At 39.7% G+C, this 27,850-nt stretch overlaps 1 protein-coding gene across 1 annotated transcript in view; it reads left to right on the forward strand.

Moving 5' to 3' along the window:
- Positions 1 to 27,850, forward strand: part of LOC103675828 (fibronectin type III domain containing protein 3C1-like) — a 70,640-nt gene that overhangs the window by 20,237 nt on the left and 22,553 nt on the right. Inside the window, exons 18-22 of the mRNA XM_040630779.1 lie at positions 535 to 653; positions 764 to 869; positions 1,629 to 1,720; positions 1,934 to 2,047; positions 3,767 to 3,916. Coding sequence (XP_040486713.1) covers positions 535 to 653; positions 764 to 869; positions 1,629 to 1,720; positions 1,934 to 2,047; positions 3,767 to 3,916 — 581 coding nt within the window. The remainder of the gene's footprint in view (positions 1 to 534; positions 654 to 763; positions 870 to 1,628; positions 1,721 to 1,933; positions 2,048 to 3,766; positions 3,917 to 27,850) is intronic.

Genomic DNA, 27,850 nt, shown 5'->3' on the forward strand with positions numbered 1-27,850 from the left:
AAGTTTTTATTTAAATTCCAGTTAGTTAACATGCAGCGTAATATTAGTTTCAGGTGTACAATATAATGATTTAACACTTCTGTACAACACCTGGTGCTCATCACAACTGTGCATCATGATTTTTTTTGAAGTTTTTATTTTGAAATAGTTTTAGACTTATGCAGAAGTTGTCAAAATAGTGTAGAGAATTCCTGTATATAACCTTCTCTCAGCTTCTCCTAAAATTAATATCTTACATAACCACAGTACAATTATCAAAACCAGGAAATTGGCATTGGTAAAATACTATATTAACTAATTCAGGACTTACTTGGATTTCTCCATTTTTTAGCAAATTATGTTTATTTACTGATCTTTTATTATTTTATGGCTAATTCTATAAGGAATATAATTATTTAACTATTGTAAATAGGTAACTGGGCCACGATTTCCAAAATGCTTATTTCTTAGTATATACATGAGGTAATAATGGTACCCATAAAATTTATAAGCTACCTATAAATAAATTAGATAAATTTGCTTTTATCCTTTCAGAGAATTCCTGGAACATAATCTACAATGGAACCACAAAGGAATTTCTATATGATCACCTGCAACCTGGTACTACATATAAACTGAGAGTCTTTTGTACATCACCTATAGGCCAAAGCCAGGTGAGGAAACAGAGAGGGAATTGAGGATTTAAATGACCTATATTACTAAATGTTTTAAAAAACTGAATTTGAATTTAAGATAATCATAAGGTATTTGGTATTTCTCCTAGCCTTCAGATATACTGACTATTCAAACACCTACTCTTGCTCCTGCATCTTGCCATCCTCCACCCTTGAATGGTGAAGCAAAGACCAGAGAAACCAACATCAAATATGGTGAGGCTTCTTGTATGATTTGAATGACATCACCTAAATTTCTTGTTTTGTAACCTCTGATTTTAATTAATTAATTGTTATTAAAGCAGAGCAAATGCATTTTTTTACTACAAAATCAAATAATATTTAGAAAACTTTCTTACTTGGTAATTGAAATCACAATAATCTTTGAAGTGTAATTAACATTCAATGTTATATTAGCTTCAGGTGTACAACATTGATTCAATAATTCTATTCATTAGTCATGCTTACCACAATAAGTATAATCACCATCTATCACCATACAATGTTATTACAATATTACTGATTATATTCCCATGCTGTACTTTTTATCTCCATGATTTATTTATAACTAAAAGTTTGGACCTCTTAATCCCCTTTATCTATTTTGCCCATCCCCCCAACCACCACTCCTCTGGCAGCCAACAGTTCTCTGTATTTCAGAGTCTGGTTTTTTGGTTTTTTTTGTTCGGTTGGTTTGTTTTTTAGATTCCACATATAAGTGAAATCATATGGTATTTCTCTCTCTGTCTGACTCACAACACTTAGTAAATACCCTCTAGGTCCACCCATCTTGTCACAAGTGTTTTAAATTTTAAAATTAAATTTAAAAGTTAATTGACACAAATTAATATAATTTGAGTTTTGTTACTTTATTGTTTTGACATTGTGTCTTCTAAAATTATTTTGTATTATTTTAAAGGACCACCCTTAAAATTATTTGCAAATTTTTAAAGTTTATTCTGTACATTTTTGTAGATAATCATCCTAATGGAAACTCTGAAGCACTTGCAGATGTCAAAAAGGCAGAAGATAACCAAGATGACAAACAAGGGCGCCCTAGTTCCAAAGTGAGATGCATACTGAGTAAATTAATTTCTGAAGAATCCAGTTTCTGGTTAAAAGCAGTGAATAGTGCTGGGGAAGTTATATCGTTCAGTTGACCCATTCATGGTTCATTTCACTTTGGATGAATATATGCTTCTACTTCCTGTCAGGGTGGGAAGTGACCATACCTGCACAATCATTTTTGTGTTTTCTTATTTGTTTGTGTTTATTTGTAGTTTGGATCTCATCCATTGAAGTCTGAAACTGCACCAGTCCCTATCCCTCCTTCTCAATGTGGTATACCTGTGCTAACCTGCATGGGTCCAACCTGTGTTGTTGTTAGTTGGGAGGTATGTTATGAATTTATTTTTATTAATTTTGTGGATATAAGAGCACAGTGATTTGTTTAGTATTTTTTTTTGAAAGTCTACAACTCCCTAAGGAGTCAGAGTTTAGATTAGGATTCATAAATCTCGGACCCTGGTTCTAGAACACACATAAGACCTGATACTAGTACTATTAGAGAGGCTAAGACTAGGGATGCCTGGGTGGCTCAGTTGGTTATGCCTCTGCCTTCAGCTCAGGTCATGATCCTAGGGTCCTGGGATTGTGTCCTGCATTGGGCTCCTTGCTCAGTGGGGAGCCTGCTTCTCCCCCTGCCTACCTCTCTCTCTGACAAATAAATAAATAAAATCTTTTTAAAAAGAAAGAAAGAGAAAGAGGAAGAGGAAGAGAAAAGAAAGAAAGAAGAAAGAAAGAAAGAGAGAGAGAGAGAGAGAGAGAGAGAGAGAGAAAGAAAGAAAGAAAGAAAGAAAGAGAAAGAAAGAAAGAAACACTAAGACCAGGAGCACCTGGGTGGCTCAGTCGATTGAGCATCTGACTCTTGGTTTTGGCTGAGGTCATGATCTCAGGGTCTTGAGATCAAGCCTGCATCAGGCTCCACACTCAGCATAGAGTCTGCTTGAGAATTTTTCCCTCCCACTCTGCTCCTCCCCCTGCTCGTGCTTTCTAAAATAAATAAGTAAATAAAATCTTTAAAAAAAAAAAAAGAGTGGTGCCTGGGTGGCTCAGTGGGTTAAGCATCTGCCTTCAGCTCAGGTCATGATCCCAGCATCCTGGGATAGAACCCCATGTCCAGCTCCTTGCTCAGCAGGGAGCCTATATCTCCTTCTGACTGCCCCCCTGCTTGTGCTCACTCTCACTCTGTCAAATAAATGGATGAAATAATTTTTAATAAATAAATAAATAAATGGCTAAAACTATGGTAATCCTATGGTAATCCTGCTTTCCAGACTCTATATTTATAGAGATTGATAAATTTGGAAAACCAAATAGGTGATCAATAGGTGACTATTTTAATTTTTAAAACCAAAACAAGAGATAATAAAATTAAATCAATTTATAGAACTTATTTTTTAAAGTTTCATTGGTAAATCTCTGGTACTGTTTGTGTACATGTAACTCTACAACTTGATACATTAAAAATGTAGCCAAATGACTATGAGTTAGTGAAGCTTTAAAAAATGTTTTGCATCCATGTGAATAGCTCCCCATTTAAACAAGCTGAAAAATTAAAAACTGGCTTAGTTAGTAAGCCACCTATGTATATTTGAATTTTTCTTCTATTCTTCCCAGACTCTAGCAGAGGGTTTTTAGCATTGACACAAAAGCTTTAGTTTGATAATAACAAATGACAAGTCTGATTACAGAACTGTACAAAATCCAGAGAACACTGGAATTTGTTCGACCCCACTAATCAATAGTAATATTAAGCAACATTAATATATCTAAGTTTGGTCTTTTTTAAGTAACCTATTTGAGAATAATTTTAACATATTAAAAATAAGAATTTTCAAATATGTGGTATTAGTCCTTTCTCTGAATTTTATTTCAGCCTTTTAATGTTATAGTGTTCTGCCTTATGTTTAATTATTTCTACACTTGTCTCATACCATTTAATAGATTATGAGTTTTGATATTGAAAGAATTATGTTGTAACTCTCCACAATATCTAGTATAATAACAATTTATAGGAAGAACTCAATTTCTGTGTTCGTTGCATCTTTTAGACTCCTGTGTGTAATGGTGCTGAAATCACTGAATATAGACTTGAGTGGCGACAAGGTGAAGAATCGATGCACTCGATTTACACTGGCCCTTGTCTGAGCTATGAAGTTAAAGGTCTCATTCCTGCAACTACATATTTTTGCAGAGTTCAGGTAATCCTAACAGTTATTCCAATGTAAATAAGATGACAGTCATTAACCTATACTATCCACATCCATAATACTGGCACCATTTCCAGTGTGGTGACTAGAAGGGAGTCACAGACTTCCAAACGTTAAATATTTCTCACGTTCAGCAACATCATTCTGAGCTCCTTCAGCTAACATTTAAAACCCCACATAATCTGGAACCTACTTTTTTTTCCAACTTGATCTCCCATTCTTTTCTCTACACTTCTGTTTCCCAAATTACCTTGAACTTAACAATCACTTGAAATGCTTGTTTAAAACACCGATTCCTGCACCACCACTCAGACCCACTGAGTCAAAATTTCTAATCCAGTGACTTGTTAATCTGTAAAATTAAAAAGTATGCAAAGTGATAATTATCAATTAGGAAAAACTTCAGAAACTATTTCAAACAAACAAGTCTATTCTACCACCACCCCAAGTATGCTTTGCACATTTGTTCATGCTTTATTCATTGCCTATCTTCTCCCATAAAACCAAGCATTTGCATGAATGCTTCCTTGAAAACCTTAGCTGGAAATGATCTTTCTTCTCTGAACTGCTAGAATTATAAGGCACATGATTCTAAGGTTTGGGAAGACAATCCAAATTTGGAATGATCTGATATGTTGTCCCTATAAACTAAAGCCATCAAATCATAGGAGCCCTAATACTGAAAATCTAAGCTCCAACTCCCAGATTGCCTTGCATCACTGGAAGTAATTTTTTTTAAATCCTTTGTCAACTTTTTTGGGTACCTATTTTTTTTTTTTTGGCAAAATGTCTGACAATATGTATTTGTGAGAAGGCCACTACAATTGTCCAAAGGACAGGTGAGTTTATGAATATTAAGGATGCTACAGTGGGAATGCTAAGACATTAATGGATTGTAAAGATATCTGAGAGGTAAAAATCAATGGAATGTGAGCCAAGATAGAATATCCCCATACCTCCCAGGTTCTCCTTCTTACAACTAAAAAAAGCTCTGCACACAACACAACACACAAGCATAGAAAGACTATGAATGATGGAAAGAAAGAAAAATGTACAAAGGAAAAGATCCTAAGGAACTCACAACTTGAAAAACAACACAGTAGTGAGCCCCCTGGGGGCTCTGCCAACAGAGACAGACAGGAAAAAAACCTTCAAGAAAAGCCTACATCCCACCAACAAAATGACTGGGAAAATGCTAGCCTAACCAGAGAAAATCTCTTAAGGAATGCCCACCTTACTCTAGCCAAATGAAATTGAAATCTCAATTAAAAAACCGCACACATTACTGCTATTCCCCACCCTTAAAATGCCAATAGGCAGAGTGGGAAGCTGACCATCCAAGCCACCCCAGAAGCAAAGAACATGCTCCAGTTTCCCTACCCAGAGGTTTCAGTTCCAGCAGGGCCAAGCACAGACTTAATCTTCCATTCCCTGCCTGGCAAAATCAGGCAGTGCTCTGCTCCCACTCCCCAGACGACCAGTGTCAGTATGGCCAAGCAGGGACCTTATGATCCTCCACACCTCTCTGATGGAAGCGGGAAGCAGCATTCTAAATCCCCTGAAGGGTTAGTGTTGGCAAACTCAACTTCCACCCTCACCCAGCAGCAATGGACTGACCAAGGTGGTGTGATTCAGGCTAGTTAGCACTCTACATTCTTCCTACCCCTGGGTCACTAAAGCCCAATGAGAAGTTTATTTTTTTTCAATTGAAGTGTAGTTTAAGTGATATACAATATTATTTTTTTATTATTATGGTCAATTAGCCAGCATATAGTACATCATTACTTTTTGATGTAGTGCTCAATGACTCATTAGTTGTGTATAACACCCAGTGCTCATCACCACACGTGCCCTCCTTAATACCCATCACGTAGTTAACCCATCTCCCCCCTGCCCTTCTGTAACCCTCAGTTTGGTTCTGGGAGTCCAAAGTCTCTCATGATTTGTCTCCCTCTCTGATTTCTTCCCCTTCAGTATTCCCTCCCTTCCCTTATGGTCCTCTCCACTATTCCTTATGTTCCACATATGAGTGAAACCATATGATAATTGTCTTTCTCTGCTTGACTTATTTCACTTAGCATAATCCCCTCCAGTTCCATTCATGTCCATGAAAATTGTAGGTATTCATCCTTTCTGATGGCTGAGTAATATTCCATTATATATATGAACCACATCTTTTTTTTTTAAGATTTTATTTATTTATTTGACAGAGATAGAGACAGCCAGCGAGAGAGGGAACACAAGCAGGGGGAGTGGGAGAGGAAGAAGCAGGCTCATATCAGAGGAGCCTGATGTGGGGCTTGATCCCATAACGCCGGGATCATGCCCTGAGCCGAAGGCAGACGCTTAACTGCTATGCCACCCAGGCGCCCCGAACCACATCTTCTTTATCCATTCATCTGTTGAAGGGCATGTCAGCTTCTTCCACAGTTTGGCTATTGTGGACATTGTTGCTATGAACACTGGGGTGCATGTGCCCCTTCTTTTCACTACCTCTGTATCTTTGGGGTAAATACCTAGTAGTGCAATTGCTGGGTCATAGGGTACTTCTATTTTTAACGTCTTGAGGAACCCCCATCCCGTTTTCCAGAGTGACTGTACGAGCTTGCATTCCCACCAACAATGTGGAAGTTTCCCCCCTTCTCCCCATCGCCCGTAACATTTGAATTGTTTCCTAGTTTTGTTCTAACTTTTGCCATTCTAACTGGTGTAAGGTGGTAACCCATTGTGGTTTGTTTGATTTGTATTTCTGATGTGAGTGATGTTGAGCATGTTACCTGAGTCTGTTAGCCATTTGTATGTCTTCTTTGGAGGAGTGTCTGTTCACTTGTCTTCACGCCCATTTTTCACTGGTTATTTGTTTTTGGGTGTTGAGTTTGGGAAGTTCTTTATAAGATCTTGGATAGCAGCCCTTTATCTGTAATGTCATTTGAAAAATATCTCCTCTTCATTTCCTTAGGTTGCCTTTCCAGTTTTGGTGACTGTTTCCTGCTGTAACCAAAAGATTTTTATCTTGCCAGGAAGTCCCAAAAGTTCCTTTTTCTTCTGTTTCCCTTGCCTTTAGAGACCGTCTTGAAAGAGGTCCTGTGGCCAATGTTGAGGAGTTACTGCCTATGTTCTCCTCCAGGGATTTTGATGGATTCCTGTCTCATATTTAGGTCTTTCACTCATTTTATTTTTGTGTATGGTGTAAGATAGTGGTCCAGTTTCATTCTTCTGCATGTGGCTGCCCAATTTTCCCAGCACCATTTGTTGAAGAGACTGTCTTCTTGTATTCGATATTCTTTCCTGCTTTGTCGAAGATTAGTTGCCCATAGAATTGAGGGTCCATTTCTGGGATGTCCATTCTTTCCACTGATGTGTGTGTCTCTTTTTGTGCCAATACCGTGCTGTCTTGATGATCACAGCTCTGTAATATAGCTTGAAGTCAGGCATTGTGATGCCCCCAGCTTTGGTGTTCTTTTTTTCAACAATCGCCTGGTGATTTGGGGTCTTTTCTGGTTCTGTACAAATTTTAGGATTGCTTGTTCCAGCTCTGTGAAAAATGTTGATGGTATTTTGATAGGGATGGATTTGAAAGTGTAGATTGCTCTTGGCAGCACAGACATTTTCACATGTTTCTTCTTCCAATCCATGAGCGTGGAATTGTTTTTCTATCTCTTTGTGTCTTCCTCAAATTCTTTCATAAGTGTTCTGTAGTTTCTAGAGTATAGATCCTTTACCTCTTTTGTTAGGTTTATTCCTATGTATCTCATGGGTTTTGGTGCTATTGTAAGTGGAATTGATTCCTTAATTTCTCTTTCTTCAGTCACACTGTTAGTGTATAGAAATGCAACTGATTTCTCTGCACTGATTTGTATCCTGCCACATTGCTGAATTGCTGCATCAGTTCTAATTATTTTGGGGTGGATTCTTTTGGGTTTTCCACATAAAATAATATGTCATCTTTGAAGAGAGAGAGTTTGACTTCTTCTTTGCCAATTTGAATGTGTTTTACTTCTTTTTGTTGTCTGATTGCTGAGGCTAGGACTTCTAGTACTATGTTGAACAAAAGTGGTGACAGTAGGCATTCCTGTCATGTTCCTGACCTTAAGGGAAAAGCTTGCAGTTTTTCCCCATTGAGAATGGTATTCGCTGTGGGCTTTTCATAGATGGCTTTTATGATATTGAGGTATGTTCCCTCTATCCCTATATTTTGAAGAGTTTTAATCAGGAAATGATGCAGTATTTTGTCAAATGCTTTTTCTGCATCAATTGAGAGGATCATATGGTTCTTGTCTCTTCTTTTTTAATGTGATCTATCACGCTGATTGATTTGCAAATGTTCAACCACCCTTGCATCCCAGGAATAAACCCCACCTGGTCGTGGAAATTAATCCTTTAATGTACTGTTGGATCCTATTGGCTAGAATCTTGTTGAGTATTTTGGCATCCAGGTTCATCATGGATATTGGTCTGTAATTCTCCTTTTTGATGGACTCTTTGTCTGGTTTTGGGATCAGGGTAATCCTGGCCTCATAGAACGAGTTTGGAAGTTTTCTTTCTATTTCTATTTTTGGAACAGCTTCAGAATAGGTATTACTTCTTCTTTAAAAGTTTGGTAGAATTCCTCTGGGAAGCTATGTGGCTCTGGACTCTTGTTTTGGGGGAGGTTTTGATCACTGCTTCAATTTTGTTATTGGTTATTGTTCTATTCAGACTGTCTATTTCTTCCTGTTTCAGTCTTGGTAGTTTATAAGTTTCCAGGAAGGCATCCAATTCTTCCAGTTGCTTAATTTGTTGGCTAATAGTTGCTGATAATAATTTCTAATAATTGTTTCTATTATCTTGGCGTTAGTCAGGTTCTCTTCCTTTTCATTCATGATTTTAATTTCGGTCCCTTCCCATTTCTTTTGGATAAGTCTGGCCAGGGGTTTATCCATCTTATTAATTCTTACCTATTGAAAGGTATGAATTTAGTGCCATCATATTTCCTGTAAAGTCCCTGTTTTTGTAGATTGTCTCTTTAAATTCATGGTCTATATTACTCTTGGGGTCTTTCTTCTTTTATTAAATCCCCCTTAATATTTCTTGCAGGGCTGGCTTGGTGGTCACATATTCTTTCAGTTTCTGCCTCTCCTGGAAGCTCTTTATTGCTCCATCCATTCTGAATGACAGCCTTGCTGGATAAAGTATCCTTGGCTGCATGTTTTTCTAATTTAGTACCCTGAATATGTCTTGCCAGCCCTTTCAGGCTTGCCAGGTCTCTGTGGATAGGTCTGATGGTATTCTGATATTCCTCCCTCTGTACATAAGAAATCTGTTCTCCCTACCTGCTCTCAGGGTAGCTTCCTTGGCTCTAAGATTTGCAAGTTTCACTATTATACGCCGAGGTGTTGGTCTATTTTTGTTGATCTTGGGAGGGGTCCTCTCTGCCTCTTGGACACAAATGCTTGTTTCCTTCCCCAGATTAGGGAAGTTCTCAGCTATGATTTGCTCAAATATACCTTCTAGTCCTCCCTCTCCACCCCTCAGGAATCCAAATAATTTTGACATTGGAATGTTTCATGGCGTCATTGATTTCTCTAAGTCTGTTCTCATAGGCTTCTAGCTGCCTATCCTAATCCTCCTAGGCTTCCTTCCTTTCCATCAGCTTATCTTCTAGATCACTGATTCATTGTTCTGCCTCATTTACCTTGGCTATTAGAGTATCCAGTTTAGACTGCATTTGATTCAAAGCATTTTTAAGTTTGGCCTGATTAGATCTCATTTCTGCCTTTAGAGATTCTATACTGTCACTAACGCTTTTCTCAAGCCTAGTTATTAATGTCATAATTGCTACCCTGAAGTCTATCTCTGACATCTTGCTTATACTCATATCCATTAGACCTGTGGCACAGGACATTGTCTCTGGTTCTTTTCTTTGTTGGGAGTTCCTCCTCCTAGTCATTCTCTTGAGGGATGATTGAGAGAATGTACAGGGTCCAACATATCAACCACGACCCAAGCAAAATGCACCTATGAAAAAAATCCAAAGTAGTGAAAAACTACCACAGATATGCCATCAAAGCCAAGATGATCCAAAACAATAGAAAAGAAAGAAAAAAGAGGGGAAAAAAGAGGGGGGCAGGGAGGGAAATTATAATCTCTCAGGGTGGACACAGCAGGGTGATCTGCCTGTTCCTGCTTGATTTTTGGTCTCTGTGTCAGAAGACATGATATCCCAAAATTGCAAAGAAATCAGAACTTACATATATATCAAGATAAAATTGAATAGAGTGAAAAACGGCCTAGTATGAGTTATAAATCTATAAAACATATATGTGAAAAAGAAAATAAAAGTTAAGAAGCAACTTTAAAACATACGTTGGGAAATACGAATCTATTTGAAATGGGATCAGGGTTAAAAAGAAAAGAAAAGAAAATGAGTAAAAGAAACTAAAAAAGAAATTAAAATTTGAGCCTGAAGTATAAGCAAGTCATGAGGGAACACCTGGAGCTCCCTATATTATTTTCCCCTGGCACTGGAGTTTTACAGTCCTGTGGGAATTAAGCTTAAGCTTATTCACCTATTCTTCCATTCCGTCTTGTGGGGGAGGGGCCAGCTGCTCAGCTTCTCAGGTCTTTGCCTGGGTGGAGTTGCCCCACTCCTTGTCAGGGGGATGGGCTTAAGGTGAGCTGGTTGGCTGCATGGCTTTTGTTCCCTGGCATCTTTCCACTTCTCTTTAGAGGGTCAGAGCAAACATGGCCCTGGGGGAATCTCTGGCCCAGAGCCGCAATGCCGCAGGCCAGACCCCTCAAGAGATCCTTCAGAATTCAATCCATCTCCACCTCTGCCTATACCAAACTCCACAGACTCTTGCATCTTCTGGGGGAGGGGCCTATTGCACTGATTCTCAAATGTCTTTGGCCCAGGCGGAATTTTCCACCCTTGGGGCCAGGCTAAGTAATCGGCTCTGGTTTGCTCTCTGTAGCTTTTGTTCCCTGAAGGCTTTCCACACAGCTTTCGAGGATGAGAAAGAAAATGGCGGCCTCCCAATCTCTGGCCCTGGAGGAGTTGGGAGCTCAGGGCCCCACTCCTCAGTGAGCCCTCAGAAAAAAGCAGTCAATCATTCCTGTCACTCCTAGCCTCCCTAGTCTCCAGCACTCCATGTTCACACGGCCTGTGACCTCTGGCACACAACCCCATTTGGAGCCTCCAAACCCAGCAGATTCCTGCTACACACTCTGCGCCACTCCTCCCGGGTGAGGAAGGGGGCTCTCCCTGGTTCTGCCACTTGTTGGGCCCCTGCTTGAAGCACAGGGGCCCAACTGTGCTGCGGATCACAGTTTATGGCAACCCCGAGCTGAGAGCCCACTACTGGGCTCACTTTTTGTGGTCGGCTTCTCTCCTCTGATACCTGGGAGCTCTGCCACACTCAGACACCCCCAGTCTTCCTGTGACCCCGAGGATCCCAAGACCACACTGTCTCAGCTAGGGTTCCACACACCCCCTCCTGGTTGAGCTGCCTGAGCGATGTCCCTTACCAGAGCAGACTTCTAAAAGTTCTAATTTTGTGCTCCTCTGCTCTACCACTTGCCGGTAGCTGAATGACAGAGGCTCCCTCTCCCTGCAGTCTATCTTCCCATATATCACCTTGGATTCACTTCTCTGCACCTCTTACCTTGCGGTAAATGGTCGCTTGTCTATTTGTAGAGTTGCAGCTATTCTTTTCTTCAACCTCCAGTTGAGTTTGCAGCTGTTCAGAATGGTTTGTTAGCTATCTAGCTGAATTCCTGGGACCAGATGGTAGTGGTCATAAAGATACTCACCAAAGTCAGGAGAACAATGCATGAACAAAATGAAAATTTCAACGAAGAGATAGAAAGTTAAAAAGTACCAAACAGAAATCACATAGGTAACAAATATAACAACTGAACTGAAAAATTTGATAAAAGGATTGAACAGTAGACAAGAGCAAGTGGAAGAGAAAGGATCAGCAAACTTGAAGACAGGGCAGTGAAACTCATACAATCATAGGAACAAAAGAAAAAATAAAAAGCAGGGGACTTATGGGATACAATAAAGGAAACCAATACATGCATTATAGGGATCCCAGAAGAAGGACAGAGAGAAAGGGGAAGAAAGTTTATTCAATGAAACAGTGGCTAAAATATTCCCTAAACTAGGGAAGGAAACAGCCACCTAGATCCACGAAGCCCAGAAAGTCCAACTAAGATGATTCAAAAAGACCCATTACCCAGACACATAATTGTCGAAAGTTAAAGACAAGGAAAGAGTCTTAAAAACAACAAAAGAAAAACAACTTGTTATATGCAAGAGAACCCCCATAACAATATCAGCAGATTTTTCAGCAGAAAATTTGCAAGAAGGCAGCAGCATAATATATTCAAAGAGCTGAAAGAAAAAACTGCCAACAAGGAACACTCTACCCAGAAAAGTTGTCCTTCGGAATTAAAGGAGAGATCAAGCATTTCCCAGAAAAGCAAAACCTGAAGGAGTTCATCACCAACACACTGGCCTTACAAAAAATGTTAAAGGGACTTTTAAAGCTGAATGTAAGGATACTAATTAGTAACAGGAAAACATTAAAGTATAAATCACAGTGGTAAAAGTAATTATATAGCTAAATTCTGAATACTATAATGTAACATTGGTGGGTAATATAATTATAAATGTATTATGAAGGTTAAAAGTTAAAGTACTAAAAACAACTACAACAGTTTAATGTATACATAAGATAAAAAGATATAAATTGTGAGAGGGGGAGTTAAAATGTCGGAGGAGTAGGGGACCCTTTTTCAGCCGGTCCCCTGAGTCAAGCTGGATAGGTACCAGACCAGCCTAAACAACCACGGAATCAGCCTGAGACGCAGGAAGATACATCTGGATCTCTACAAATGAACATCTCCAGCGCTGAGTATTGAGGTACGAAGCGGGGAGCCGTGAAACCGCGCACAGATATCGGAAGATAAATGGAAGGGGGAGGGAGCCGCCGCGTTCGGGCGCCAGGAAGCAGTAGCCACCCACACGGGGGAGAAGGCGGACTCACGGACGGCACCCACGAGAGAGCGGACTGAGAGAGCGGGCTGAGACCGGTGAGCCGGGAGCGCGCGCCACCAGGCATCCCGCGGAACTCCAGAATCTCGGTGTGCTCACTGGATCCAGACTGAGACCGGGAGCTCCCGGAGCGCGCGCAGGGCGGCTGGCGGCTGGTGGGCCACCTGCACGGGGGAGCGGGCGAACTCGTGGTCGGCACCCGTGAAACAGCAGACTGAGACCCTGAACTGGGTGCTCACCACCAGGCTGCTCACGGAACTCCGGAATCCTGGTGTGCTCACCGGGCATAGACTGAGACCGGGAGATCCGGGAGCGCACGGGGAGGCTGGCGGCTGGCGGCGTTAGAAACACAAAGGACAGAGACGCGCCGGCCCTGGAAGTGAGGGTAGGGACGCCGGGTGTGGGGCGCACATCCCGGGACGCTGCAGGGTTGAGCAGCACCAACAGAAACAGAGTTAAAGTGGCCAGAACATTAGTAGAGAACGGGCCGCAATCCCTCTGTTCTGTGACAGAGGCTGAAATTCGGCCGCTGCTGCTCTGACTCTCAGAAGAGGCACAGCAAACCGCCAGGGAAAGCCGCCAGAGAACAAAAGCCTGGAAATACCGGCTCAGGGAGTGCCCATCCCCATCCCCCCTCGCAGGGGACAAGGAGACTCTACCCAAACAGGGTTGCCTGAGTATCGGCGCGGCAGGCCCCTCCCCCAGAACACAGAAGGCAGGCTGAAAAATCAAGAAGCCCACAACCCGGGTGCCTGGGTGGCGCAGTCATTGAGCGCCTGCCTTCGGCTTAGGGCGTGATCCCGGCGTTCCGGAAAGGAGTCCCTCATCGGGCTCCTCCGCTGGGAGCCTGCTTCTTCCTCTCCCACTCCCCTGCTTCTGTTCCCTCTCTCGCTGGTTGGCTGCCACATAAATAAATAAATAAAATCTTTAAAGAAGAAGCCCACATCCCTAAGATCCCTATAAAACAAGGGGCACGGCCTGGGACCCAGTCAATAATTTGGGCTCTGGAAACCCCGCAACCTCTCTTCATCAGAATGACAAGAAGGAGAAGCCCCCCCCAGCAAAGAAAAGACAGTGATTCTGTGGCCTCTGCCACAGAAATAATGGATATGGATGTAACCAAATTATCAGAAATGGAATTCAGAGTAACGATGGTCAAAATGATGAGTAGAATTGAAAAATCTATTAACGAAAAGGTTACTGAGAATATAGAATCCTTAAGGACAGAAATGAGAGCGAATCTGACAGAAATTAAAAATTCTATGAGCCAAATGCAGGCAAAACTAGAGGCTCTGACGGCCAGGGTCGCAGAAGCAGAGGAACGGGTTAATGAATTGGAGGATGGGTTAATAGAGGAAAAAATGAAAATAGAAGATGGTCTTAAAAAAATCCACGCCCACGAATGTAGGTTACGGGAGATTACTGACTCAATGAAACGATCCAATGTTAGAATCATCGGCATCCCCGAGGGGGTGGAGAAAAACAGAGGTCTAGAAGAGATATTTGAACAAATTGTAGCTGAAAACTTCCCTAATCTAGCAAGGGAAACAAACATTCGTGTCCAAGAGGCAGAGAGGACCCCTCCCAAGCTCAACCATGACAAACCTACGCCACGTCACGTCATATTGAAATTAGCAAATATTAGATGCAAGGATACAGTATTGAAAGCGGCCAGGGCAAAGAAATTTCTCACGTACCAAGGCAAAAGCATCAGAATTACGTCAGACCTGTCTACACAGACCTGGAATGAGAGAAAGGGTTGGGGGAGCATATTTAAAGCTCTTTCAGAGAAAAACATGCAGCCAAGGATCCTTTATCCAGCAAGGCTGTCATTCAGAATTGATGGAGAAATAAAGACATTTCAGAATCGCCAGTCACTAACCAATTTTGTAACCACGAAACCAGCCCTACAGGAGATATTACGGGGGGTTCTATAAAAGTAAAAAGGCCCCAAGAGTGATACAGAACAGAAAGTCACAGCCAATACAAACAAAGACTTTACTGGCAACATGGCAACATTAAAATCATATCTCTCAGTAATCAGTCTTAATGTAAATGGTTTGAACCATCCCATAAACGCCACAGGGTTGCAGATTGGATAAAAAGAAATGACCCATCCATTTGCTGTCTACAAGAGACTCATTTCAAACCCAAAGATGCATTCAGACTGAGAGTAAGGGGATGGAGTACCATCTTTCACGCAAATGGACCTCAAAAGAAAGCTGGGGTAGCAATTCTCATATCAGATAAATTGGATTTTAAACTACAGACTATAGTTAGAGATGCAGAAGGGCACTATATTATTCTTAAGGGAAGTATTCAACAAGTGGATATGACAATTATAAATATATATGCCCCCAACAGGGGAGCAGCAAGATACACAAGCCAACTCTTAACCAGAATAAAGAGACATATAAATAAAAATACATTAATAGTAGGGGACCTCAACACTCCACTCTCAGAAATAGACAGAACACCCTGGCAAAAACTAAGCAAAGAATCAAAGGCTTTGAATGCCATACTCGACGAGTTGGACCTCATAGATATATATAGAACACTACACCCCAGAACCAAAGAATACTCATTCTATTCTAATGCCCATGGAACATTCTCAAGAATAGACCATGTTCTGGGACACAAAACAGGTCTCAACCGATACCAAAAGATTGAAATTATCCCCTGCATATTCTCAGACCACAACGCTCTGAAATTGGAACTCAACCACAAGGAAAAATTTGGAAGAAACTCAAACACTTGGAGACTAAGAACCATCCTGCTCAGGAATGACTCGATAAACCAGGAAATCAAAAATCAAATTAAACAATTTATGGAGACCAATGAGAATGAAAATACAACAGTCCAAAACCTATGGGATACTGCAAAGGCAGTCCTAAGGGGGAAATACATAGCCATCCAAGCCTCACTCAAAAGAATAGAAAAATCTAAAATGCAGTTTTTATATTCTCACCTCAAGAAGCTGGAACAGCAACAGAGGGACAGGCCTAATCCACGCACGAGGAAGCAGTTGACCAAAATTAGAGCTGAAATCAATCAAGCAGAAACCAGAAGTACAGTAGAGCAGATCAACAGGACTAGAAGCTGGTTCTTTGAGAGAATCAATAAAATTGACAGACCACTGGCAAGACTTATCCAAAAGAAAAGAGAAAGGACCCAGATTATTAAAATTATGAATGAAAAAGGAGAGGTCACGACGAACACCATTGAAATTGGAAGGATTATTAGAAATTTTTATCAACAGCTATATGCCAATAAACTAAGCAATCTGGAAGAGATGGAATCCTTCCTGGAAACCTATAAACTACCAAGATTGAAACCGGAAGAAATTGATTCCTTAAACAGGCCAATTAATTATGAAGAAATTGAGTCAGTGATAAACAACCTTCCAAATAACAAAACTCCAGGCCCGGACGGTTTTCCTGGGGAATTCTACCAAACATTCAAAGAAGAAATAATACCTATTCTCCTAAAGCTATTTCAAAAAATAGAAACAGAAGGAAAGCTACCAAACTCATTCTATGAGGCCAATATTACCTTGATCCCCAAACCAGGCAAAGACCCCCTCAAAAAGGAGAATTACAGACCGATTTCCCTAATGAATATGGACGCCAAAATCCTCAACAAGATACTTGCTAATAGAATCCAACAGTACATTAAAAGGATTATCCATCACGATCAAGTGGGATTCATACCTGGGATGCAAGCGTGGTTCAATATTCGCAAATCAATCAGCGTGATACATCATATCAACAAGAAAAGACTCAGGAACCATATGATCCTCTCAATCGATGCCGAAAAAGCATTTGACAAAATACAGCATCCTTTCCTGATTAAAACCCTTCAGAGTGTAGGAATAGAAGGTACATTTCTCAATCTCATAAAAGCCATCTATGAAAAGCCTACTGCAAATATTATTCTCAATGGGGAAAAGCTGGAAGCCTTTCCCTTAAGATCAGGAACTCGACAAGGATGCCCACTCTCGCCACTATTATTCAACATAGTACTAGAAGTCCTTGCAACAGCAATCAGACGACAAAAAGGGATCAAAGGTATTCAAATTGGCAAAGAAGAAGTCAAAATGTCTCTCTTTGCAGATGACATGATACTCTATATGGAAAACCCAAAAGAAGCCACTCCCAAACTATTAGAAGTTATAGAGCAATTCAGTAACGTGGCGGGATACAAAATCAATGCTCAGAAATCAGTTGCATTTCTATACACGAATAACGAGACCGAAGAAAGAGAAATTAGGGAATCCATCCCATTTACAATAGCACCAAAAACCATACGTTACCTTGGAATTAACTTAACCAGAGACGTAAAGGACCTATATTCTAGAAACTATAAATCACTCTTGAAAGACATTGAGGAAGACATAAAAAGATGGAAAGATATTCCATGCTCATGGATTGGAAGAATTAACATAGTTAAAATGTCCATGCTACCCAGAGCAATCTACACTTTCAATGCTATCCCGATCAAAATACCGAGGACATTTTTCAAAGAACTGGAACAAATAGTCCTTAAATTTGTATGGAAACAGAAAAGGCCCCGAATCTCCAAGGAACTGTTGAAAAGGAAAAACAAAGCTGGGGGCATCACAATGCCGGATTTCGAGCTGTACTACAAAGCTGTGATCACAAAGACAGCATGGTACTGGCACAAAAACAGACACATAGACCAATGGAACAGAATAGAGAGCCCAGAAATGGACCCTCGGCTCTTTGGGCAACTAATATTTGATAAAGCAGGAAAAAACATCCGGTGGGAAAAAGACAGTCTCTTCAATAAATGGTGCTGGGAAAATTGGACAGCTACATGCAAAAGAATGAAACTTGACCACTCTCTCACACCATACACAAAAATAAACTCCAAATGGATGAAAGACCTCGATGTGAGACAGGAATCCATCAAAATTCTAGAGGAGAACATAGGCAGCAACCTCTACGACATCGGCCAAAGCAACCTTTTTCATGACACATCCCCAAAGGCAAGAGAAACAAAAGATAAAATGAATTTATGGGACTTCATCAAGATTAAAAGTTTCTGCACAGCCAAGGAAACAGTCAGAAAAACTAAGAGGCAGCCCACGGAATGGGAGAATATATTTGCAAATGACACTACAGATAAAGGACTGGTATCCAAGATCTACAAAGAACTTCTCAAACTCAATACACGAGAAACAAATAAACAAATCAAAAAATGGGCAGAAGATATGAACAGACACTTTTCCAATGAAGACATACAAATGGCTAACAGACACATGAAAAAATGTTCAAAATCATTAGCCATCAAGGAAATTCAAATCAAAACCACACTGAGATACCACCTTACGCCAGTTAGAATGGCAAAAATAGACAAGGCAAGAAACAACAATTGTTGGAGAGGATGTGGAGAAAGGGGATCCCTCCTACATTGTTGGTGGGAATGCAAGTTGGTACAGCCACTCTGGAAAACAGTGTGGAGGTCCCTTAAAAAGTTAAAAATTGAGCTACCCTATGATCCAGCCATTGCACTACTGGGTGTTTACCCCAAAGATACAGACGTAGTAAAGAGAAGGGCCATATGCACCCCAACGTTCATAGCAGCAATGTCCACAATAGCTAAATCGTGGAAGGAGCCGAGATACCCTTCAACAGATGACTGGATTAAGAAGTTGTGGTCCATATATACAATGGAATATTACTCAGCTATCAGAAAGAACGAGTTCTCAACATTTGCTACAACATGGACGGGACTGGAGGAGATAATGCTAAGTGAAATAAGTCAAGCAGAGAAAGACAACTATCATATGATTTCTCTCATCTATGGAACATAAGAACTAGGATGATCAGTAGGGGAAGAAAGGGATAAAGAAAGGGGGGGTAATCAGAAGGGGGAATGAAACATGAGAGCCTATGGACTATGAGAAACAAACTGAGGGCCTCAGAGAGGAGGGGGGTGGGGGAATGGGATAGACCGGTGATGGGTAGTAAGGAAGGCATGTATTGCATGGTGCACTGGGTGTTAGACGCAACTAATGAATCATCGAGCCTTACATCGGAAACCGGGGATATACTGTATGGCCTTACATCGGAAACCGGGGATGTACTGTATGGCGACTAACATAATATAACAAAAAATCATTAAATTAAAAAAAAAGATATAAATTGTGCCTTTGAAGACATAAAATGGAGGGTAGAGTAAAAATACAGACCTTTAGGACACTTTCAAACTTAAGTTGCTATCAGCTTAAAATAGACTATTATAAATATGTTTTTTACAAGCCTCAAGGTAATCACAAAGCAAGAACCTATAATACATACACAAGAGAAAGAGAGAGGAATCTAAGGATACCACCGTAGAAAATTATTAAATCACAAAGAGCAAGAGAAGAAAAAGGAAATGAGAATTCTGGAAAAACAGCCAGAAAACATTTAAAATTGTAGTAGGAATTCTAAACCTATCAATAATTACTTCAAATGTAAATGGATTCAATTCTACAGTCAAAAGGCACACAGTGGCTGATAAAATGACAAGACCCAACTATATATAATGTCTAAAAGTGATTAACTTCAGCTCTAAGGACACACACACACAACCTAAAAGTGAAGCAATAAGAAAAGATATTCCATGCAAAAGGAAACCAAAAGAAGGTAGGGGTTAGATCTACTTATATTTGACAAAACAGACTTTCAGCCAAAGACTGCAATAAGAGACAAATAAGGTTACTATACAGTAAAAAATGGCCTAACCCAAGAGGACATACTATTTGTAAATACTGATGAACCCAACATAGGAGCACCAGATGGACTTAACAGATATTTACAGAACATTCCATCCAACAGCAGCATACACATTCTTTATGGAATACTCTCCAGGATAGATCATACGTTATGTCACAAAAAAAAGCCTTAATAAATTTGAGAAGATTGAAATGATACCAAGTATCTTTTCCAACCACAACGGTATGAAACTAGAAATTAATTATTAAGAAGAAAACTGGAAAATTCACAAATATGTGGAGATTAAACAACATGCTACTGAATAGTCAATGGATCAAATAAGGAATCAAAAGAGAAAAAAAAAAGTATCTTGAGACAAATGAATATGTAAATACAACATACAAAACTTAATGGAACACAGCCAAAGCAGTTCTAAGAGGGAACTTCATAATGATAAATGGGCTACAATAATGAAAAAGAAAGTACTCAAACTAAATTTATACCTTAAGGAACTAGAAAAAGAAAAAAAAACCTAAGCCTAGTAGAATGAAGGAAATAACACAATGAACTAACAATAAACTAGTTAAAGAAATGAAATAAAGAGCAGAGTGGAAACAAATGGTGACTAAAAAAATAGAGATCAACAAAACTAAGACATGGGTGTTTTTAGTTAAAGATAAACAAAACAGACAAACCCTTATCTAGACTTACCAAGAAAATAAGAATGAGGATTCTCTTTTTTTAAAGATTTATTTATTTATTTTAGAGAAAGAGAGAGAGAATACATGAGCTGGGAGAGGGGCAGAGGATGAGAGAGGGGAAGCAGACTCCCCACTGAGCAGGGAACCTGATACAGTGCTTGATCTCATGACCCCAAGATCATGACCTGAGCTGAAACCAAGAGTCAGATGCCTAACTGACTGAGCTACCCAGACATCCCAAGAAATAAGGATTCTAATAAACAAAATTAGAAATGAAAAAGGATGTCCCAGAAATACAAAAACTGATGTCCCAGAAATACAAAACACCATAAGAGAGTACTATGAACAACTATATGCCAAGTTGAAAAAGGTAGGAGAAATGAATATATGCCTAGAAATATACAACCTACACAGACTGAATCATGAATAAATAGAGAATATGAACAGATCAATAATGAGTAAGGAAACTGAATCAGTAATAAAAAACTTTCCAATAAAGAGAAGTCCAGGACCTATCAGATTTACTGGTGAATTATACCAAATATTTAAAGAATTAATAGCAATCCTCAAACTCTTTCAAAAAATAGAAGAGAATACTTCAAAATTCGTTTTATGAGACCAACATTATAATACTACACCAGACAAATATAGTACAAGAAAAGAAAATTACAGGCAAATATCCCCAAGAAATATCCTCAACAAAACATTAGCAAACCAAATTCAACAATACATTAAAAGGATCACACACTATGATCAAGTGGAATTTAGTCCAGGAAAGCAAGGATGGTTCAACATCTGCAACTCAATCTGTGTGATACACCACATTAATGAAATGAAAGATAAAAATCATATAATAAAAAACCATATGATCCTCTAAATAGATATAGAAAAAGCATTTGACAAATTTAGACATCCATTCACAGAAAAAAAAAAAAAACTCTCAACAAACTGGTTAGAAAGTGAACATACCCTGACATAATAAAGGCCATATATAACATACTCACAGCTAACACTACTCTCAACAGTAAAACACTGAAAGTTTTTCTACCAAGATCAGTAACAAGACAAGGATCTCAACTCTTGCCACTTTTAGTCAACATAGTCCATGGTCTACTAGCCAGAGTAATTATAGAAGAAAAAGAAAAGGCATCCAAATCATAAAGAAGTAAAACATTCCTATTTTCATATGATACATTATATGTAAAACATTCTAAGACTCCACCAAAAAAATTGTTAGAAATCATAATTGAGGGTGCCTGGGTGGCTCAGTCAGTTAAGTGTCTGCCTTCAGTTCAAGTCATGATCCCAGAGGGATCAAGCCCCACATTGGGAATACCTGCTCATTGGGGAGCCTGCTTCTCCCTCTCCCTCTGCCTGCCACTCCCCCTTACTTGTGCTGTGTGTGTGAGAGAGAGAGAGAGAGAGAGAGAGAGAGAGTGTGTGTGTGTGTGTCAAATTAATAAATAAAATCTTAAAAAAAAGAAATCATTATTGAATTTAGTAAAGTTACAGCATACAAAATCAATATACAAAACTAAGCTGTGTGGGGCACCTGGGTGGCTCAGTTGGTTGAGCATCCGACTCAGGTTTGGCTTGGGTCATAATCTCAGGGTCGTGGAATTGAGCCCTGTGTTGGGTTCCGTGTTCACTGGGGACTCTGCTTGGGATTCTCTTTCTCCCTCTCTCTCTGCCCCTTCCCCCTCAAATAAATAAATAAACCTTTAAAAAAAATAAGTTGTGTTTATATACACTAATAACAAACTGAAAGAGGAACTAAGTAGACAATTCCATTTATGACTGCATCAAAAAGAATAAAATACTAAGGAATAAATTTGACCAAGGTGAAGGATCTGTTTACTGAAACTGTAAGACATTGTTGAAAGAAACTGAGGAAGGCACATATAAATGGAAAGATATTCTGTGCCCATGGACTGGAATAATTAATGTTGTTAAAATATCTATAACTATCACAGAATCTACAGATTCAATGCAACCCCTATAAAAATTCTAGTAACATTTGTCACATTAATAAAGCAAACAATTCTAAAATTTCTATGGAACCACAAAAGACCAAATAGCCAAAGAAGTCCTGACAAAGAAAAAACGAGATGCATAACACTTCCTCCTTTCAAACCGTATTACAACACTATAGTAACCTAAACACTACGGTTTTATTATTTTTTTAATGATTTTTTATTATTTTATGTTAGTCACCATACATTATATCCCCGGTTTACGATGTAAGGCTCGATAATTCATTAGTTGTGTATAACACCCAGTGCACTAGCAATACGTGCCCTCCTTACTATCCATCACCGGTCTATCCCTTCCCCCACCCCCCTCCCCTCTGAGGCCCTCACTTTGTTTCTCATAGTCCATAGTCTCTCTTGTTTCATTCCCCCTTCTGATTACCCCCCCTTTCTTTATCCCTTTCTTCCCCTACCGATCATCCTAGTTCTTATGTTCCATAGATGAGAGAAATCATATGATAGTTGTCTTTCTCTGCTTGACTTATTTCACTTAGCATTATCTCCTCCAGTCCCGTCCATGTTGTAGCAAATGTTGAGAACTCGTTCTTTCTGATAGCTGAGTAATATTCCATTGTATATATGGACCACAACTTCTTAATCCAGTCATCTGTTGAAGGGCATCTCGGCTCCTTCCACGATTTAGCTCTTGTGGACATTGCTGCTATGAACATTGGGGTGCATATGGCCCTTCTCTTCACTACGTCTGTATCTTTGGGGTAAACACCCAGTAGTGCAATGGCTGGATCATAGGGTAGCTCAATTTTTAACTTTTTAAGGGACCTCCACACTGTTTTCCAGAGTGGCTGTACCAACTTGCATTCCCACCAACAATGTAGGAGGGATCCCCTTTCTCCACATCCTCTCCAACAATTGTTGTTTCTTGCCTTGTCTATTTTTGCCATTCTAACTGGCGTAAGGTGGTATCTCAGTGTGGTTTTGATTTGAATTTCCTTGATGGCTAATGATTTTGAATATTTTTTCATGTGTCTGTTAGCCATTTGTATGTCTTCATTGGAAAAGTGTCTGTTCATATCTTCTGCCCATTTTTTGATTTGTTTATTTGTTTCTCGTGTATTGAGTTTGAGAAGTTCTTTGTAGATCTTGGATACCAGTCCTTTATCTGTAGTGTCATTTGCAAATATATTCTCCCATTCCGTGGGCTGCCTCTTAGTTTTTCTGACTGTTTCCTTGGCTGTGCAGAAACTTTTAATCTTGATGAAGTCCCATAAATTCATTTTATCTTTTGTTTCTCTTGCCTTTGGGAATGTGTCATGAAAAAGGTTGCTTTGGCCGATGTCGTAGAGGTTGCTGCCTATGTTCTCCTCTAGAATTTTGATGGATTCCTGTCTCACATCGAGGTCTTTCATCCATTTGGAGTTTATTTTTGTGTATGGTGTGAGAGAGTGGTCAAGTTTCATTCTTTTGCATGTAGCTGTCCAATTTTCCCAGCACCATTTATTGAAGAGACTGTCTTTTTCCCACCGGATGTTTTTTCCTGCTTTATCAAATATTAGTTGCCCAAAGAGCCGAGGGTCCATTTCTGGGCTCTCTATTCTGTTCCATTGGTCTATGTGTCTGTTTTTGTGCCAGTACCATGCTGTCTTTGTGATCACAGCTTTGTAGTACAGCTCGAAATCCGGCATTGTGATGCCCCCAGCTTTGTTTTTCCTTTTCAACAGTTCCTTGGAGATTCGGGGCCTTTTCTGTTTCCATACAAATTTAAGGACTATTTGTTCCAGTTCTTTGAAAAATGTCCTCGGTATTTTGATCGGGATAGCATTGAAAGTGTAGATTGCTCTGGGTAGCATGGACATTTTAACTATGTTAATTCTTCCAATCCATGAGCATGGAATATCTTTCCATCTTTTTATGTCTTCCTCAATGTCTTTCAAGAGTGATTTATAGTTTCTAGAATATAGGTCCTTTACGTCTCTGGTTAAGTTAATTCCAAGGTAACGTATGGTTTTTGGTGCTATTGTAAATGGGATGGATTCCCTAATTTCTCTTTCTTCGGTCTCGTTATTCGTGTATAGAAATGCAACTGATTTCTGAGCATTGATTTTGTATCCCGCCACGTTACTGAATTGCTCTATAACTTCTAATAGTTTGGGAGTGGCTTCTTTTGGGTTTTCCATATAGAGTATCATGTCATCTGCAAAGAGAGACATTTTGACTTCTTCTTTGCCAATTTGAATACCTTTGATCCCTTTTTGTCGTCTGATTGCTGTTGCAAGGACTTCTAGTACTATGTTGAATAATAGTGGCGAGAGTGGGCATCCTTGTCGAGTTCCTGATCTTAAGGGAAAGGCTTCCAGCTTTTCCCCATTGAGAATAATATTTGCAGTAGGCTTTTCATAGATGGCTTTTATGAGATTGAGAAATGTACCTTCTATTCCTACACTCTGAAGGGTTTTAATCAGGAAAGGATGCTGTATTTTGTCAAATGCTTTTTCGGCATCGATTGAGAGGATCATATGGTTCCTGAGTCTTTTCTTGTTGATATGATGTATCACGCTGATTGATTTGCGAATATTGAACCACGCTTGCATCCCAGGTATGAATCCCACTTGATCGTGATGGATAATCCTTTTAATGTACTGTTGGATTCTATTAGCAAGTATCTTGTTGAGGATTTTGGCGTCCATATTCATTAGGGAAATCGGTCTGTAATTCTCCTTTTTGAGGGGGTCTTTGCCTGGTTTGGGGATCAAGGTAATATTGGCCTCATAGAATGAGTTTGGTAGCTTTCCTTCTGTTTCTATTTTTTGAAATAGCTTTAGGAGAATAGGTATTATTTCTTCTTTGAATGTTTGGTAGAATTCCCCAGGAAAACCGTCCGGGCCTGGAGTTTTGTTATTTGGAAGGTTGTTTATCACTGACTCAATTTCTTCATAATTAATTGGCCTGTTTAAGGAATCAATTTCTTCCGGTTTCAATCTTGGTAGTTTATAGGTTTCCAGGAAGGATTCCATCTCTTCCAGATTGCTTAGTTTATTGGCATATAGCTGTTGATAAAAATTTCTAATAATCCTTCCAATTTCAATGGTGTTCGTCGTGACCTCTCCTTTTTCATTCATAATTTTAATAATCTGGGTCCTTTCTCTTTTCTTTTGGATAAGTCTTGCCAGTGGTCTGTCAATTTTATTGATTCTCTCAAAGAACCAGCTTCTAGTCCTGTTGATCTGCTCTACTGTACTTCTGGTTTCTGCTTGATTGATTTCAGCTCTAATTTTGGTCAACTGCTTCCTCGTGCGTGGATTAGGCCTGTCCCTCTGTTGCTGTTCCAGCTTCTTGAGGTGAGAATATAAAAACTGCATTTTAGATTTTTCTATTCTTTTGAGTGAGGCTTGGATGGCTATGTATTTCCCCCTTAGGACTGCCTTTGCAGTATCCCATAGGTTTTGGACTGTTGTATTTTCATTCTCATTGGTCTCCATAAATTGTTTAATTTGATTTTTGATTTCCTGGTTTATCGAGTCATTCCTGAGCAGGATGGTTCTTAGTCTCCAAGTGTTTGAGTTTCTTCCAAATTTTTCCTTGTGGTTGAGTTCCAATTTCAGAGCGTTGTGGTCTGAGAATATGCAGGGGATAATTTCAATCTTTTGGTATCGGTTGAGACCTGTTTTGTGTCCCAGAACATGGTCTATTCTTGAGAATGTTCCATGGGCATTAGAATAGAATGAGTATTCTTTGGTTCTGGGGTGTAGTGTTCTATATATATCTATGAGGTCCAACTCGTCGAGTATGGCATTCAAAGCCTTTGATTCTTTGCTTAGTTTTTGCCAGGGTGTTCTGTCTATTTCTGAGAGTGGAGTGTTGAGGTCCCCTACTATTAATGTATTTTTATTTATATGTCTCTTTATTCTGGTTAAGAGTTGGCTTGTGTATCTTGCTGCTCCCCTGTTGGGGGCATATATATTTATAATTGTCATATCCACTTGTTGAATACTTCCCTTAAGAATAATATAGTGCCCTTCTGCATCTCTAACTATAGTCTGTAGTTTAAAATCCAATTTATCTGATATGAGAATTGCTACCCCAGCTTTCTTTTGAGGTCCATTTGCGTGAAAGATGGTACTCCATCCCCTTACTCTCAGTCTGAATGCATCTTTGGGTTCGAAATGAGTCTCTTGTAGACAGCAAATGGATGGGTCATTTCTTTTTATCCAATCTGCAACCCTGTGGCGTTTTATGGGATGGTTCAAACCATTTACATTAAGACTGATTACTGAGAGATATGATTTTAATGTTGCCATGTTGCCAGTAAAGTCTTTGTTTGTATTGGCTGTGACTTTCTGTTCTGTATCACTCTTGGGGCCTTTTTACTTTTATAGAACCCCCCGTAATATCTCCTGTAGGGCTGGTTTCGTGGTTACAAAATTGGTTAGTGACTGGCGATTCTGAAATGTCTTTATTTCTCCATCAATTCTGAATGACAGCCTTGCTGGATAAAGGATCCTTGGCTGCATGTTTTTCTCTGAAAGAGCTTTAAATATGCTCCCCCAACCCTTTCTCTCATTCCAGGTCTGTGTAGACAGGTCTGACGTAATTCTGATGCTTTTGCCTTGGTACGTGAGAAATTTCTTTGCCCTGGCCGCTTTCAATACTGTATCCTTGCATCTAATATTTGCGAATTGCACTATGACGTGACGTGGCGTAGGTTTGTCGTGGTTGAGCTTGGGAGGGGTCCTCTCTGCCTCTTGGACACGAATGTTTGTTTCCCTTGCTAGATTAGGGAAGTTTTCAGCTACAATTTGTTCAAATATCTCTTCTAGACCTCTGTTTTTCTCCACCCCCTCGGGGATGCCGATGATTCTAACATTGGATCGTTTCATTGAGTCAGTAATCTCCCGTAACCTACATTCGTGGGCGTGGATTTTTTTAAGACCATCTTCTATTTTCATTTTTTCCTCTATTAACCCATCCTCCAATTCACTAACCCGTTCCTCTGCTTCTGCGACCCTGGCCGTCAGAGCCTCTAGTTTTGCCTGCATTTGGCTCATAGAATTTTTAATTTCTGTCAGATTTGCTCTCATTTCTGTCCTTAGGGATTCTATATTCTCAGTAACCTTTTCGTTAATACTTTTTTCAATTCTACTCATCATTTTGACCATCGTTACTCTGAATTCCATTTCTGATAATTTGGTTACATCCATATCCATTATTTCTGTGGCAGAGGCCACAGACTCACTGTCTTTTCTTTGCTGGGGGGGGCTTCTCCTTCTTGTCATTCTGATGAAGAGAGGTTGCGGGGTTGTCCAGAGCCCAAATTATTGACTGGGTCCCAGGCCGTGCCCCTTGTTTTATAGGGATCTTAGGGATGTGGGCTTCTTCTTTAAAGATTTTATTTATTTATTTATGTGGCAGCCAACCAGGGAGAGAGGGAACAGAAGCAGGGGAGTGGGAGAGGAAGAAGCAGGCTCCCAGTGGAG

Source organism: Ursus maritimus (genome assembly GCF_017311325.1).
Source record: "Ursus maritimus isolate PB19 chromosome X unlocalized genomic scaffold, ASM1731132v1 scaffold_X1, whole genome shotgun sequence".
In the NCBI taxonomy this organism is placed as follows: Eukaryota; Metazoa; Chordata; class Mammalia; order Carnivora; family Ursidae; genus Ursus; species Ursus maritimus.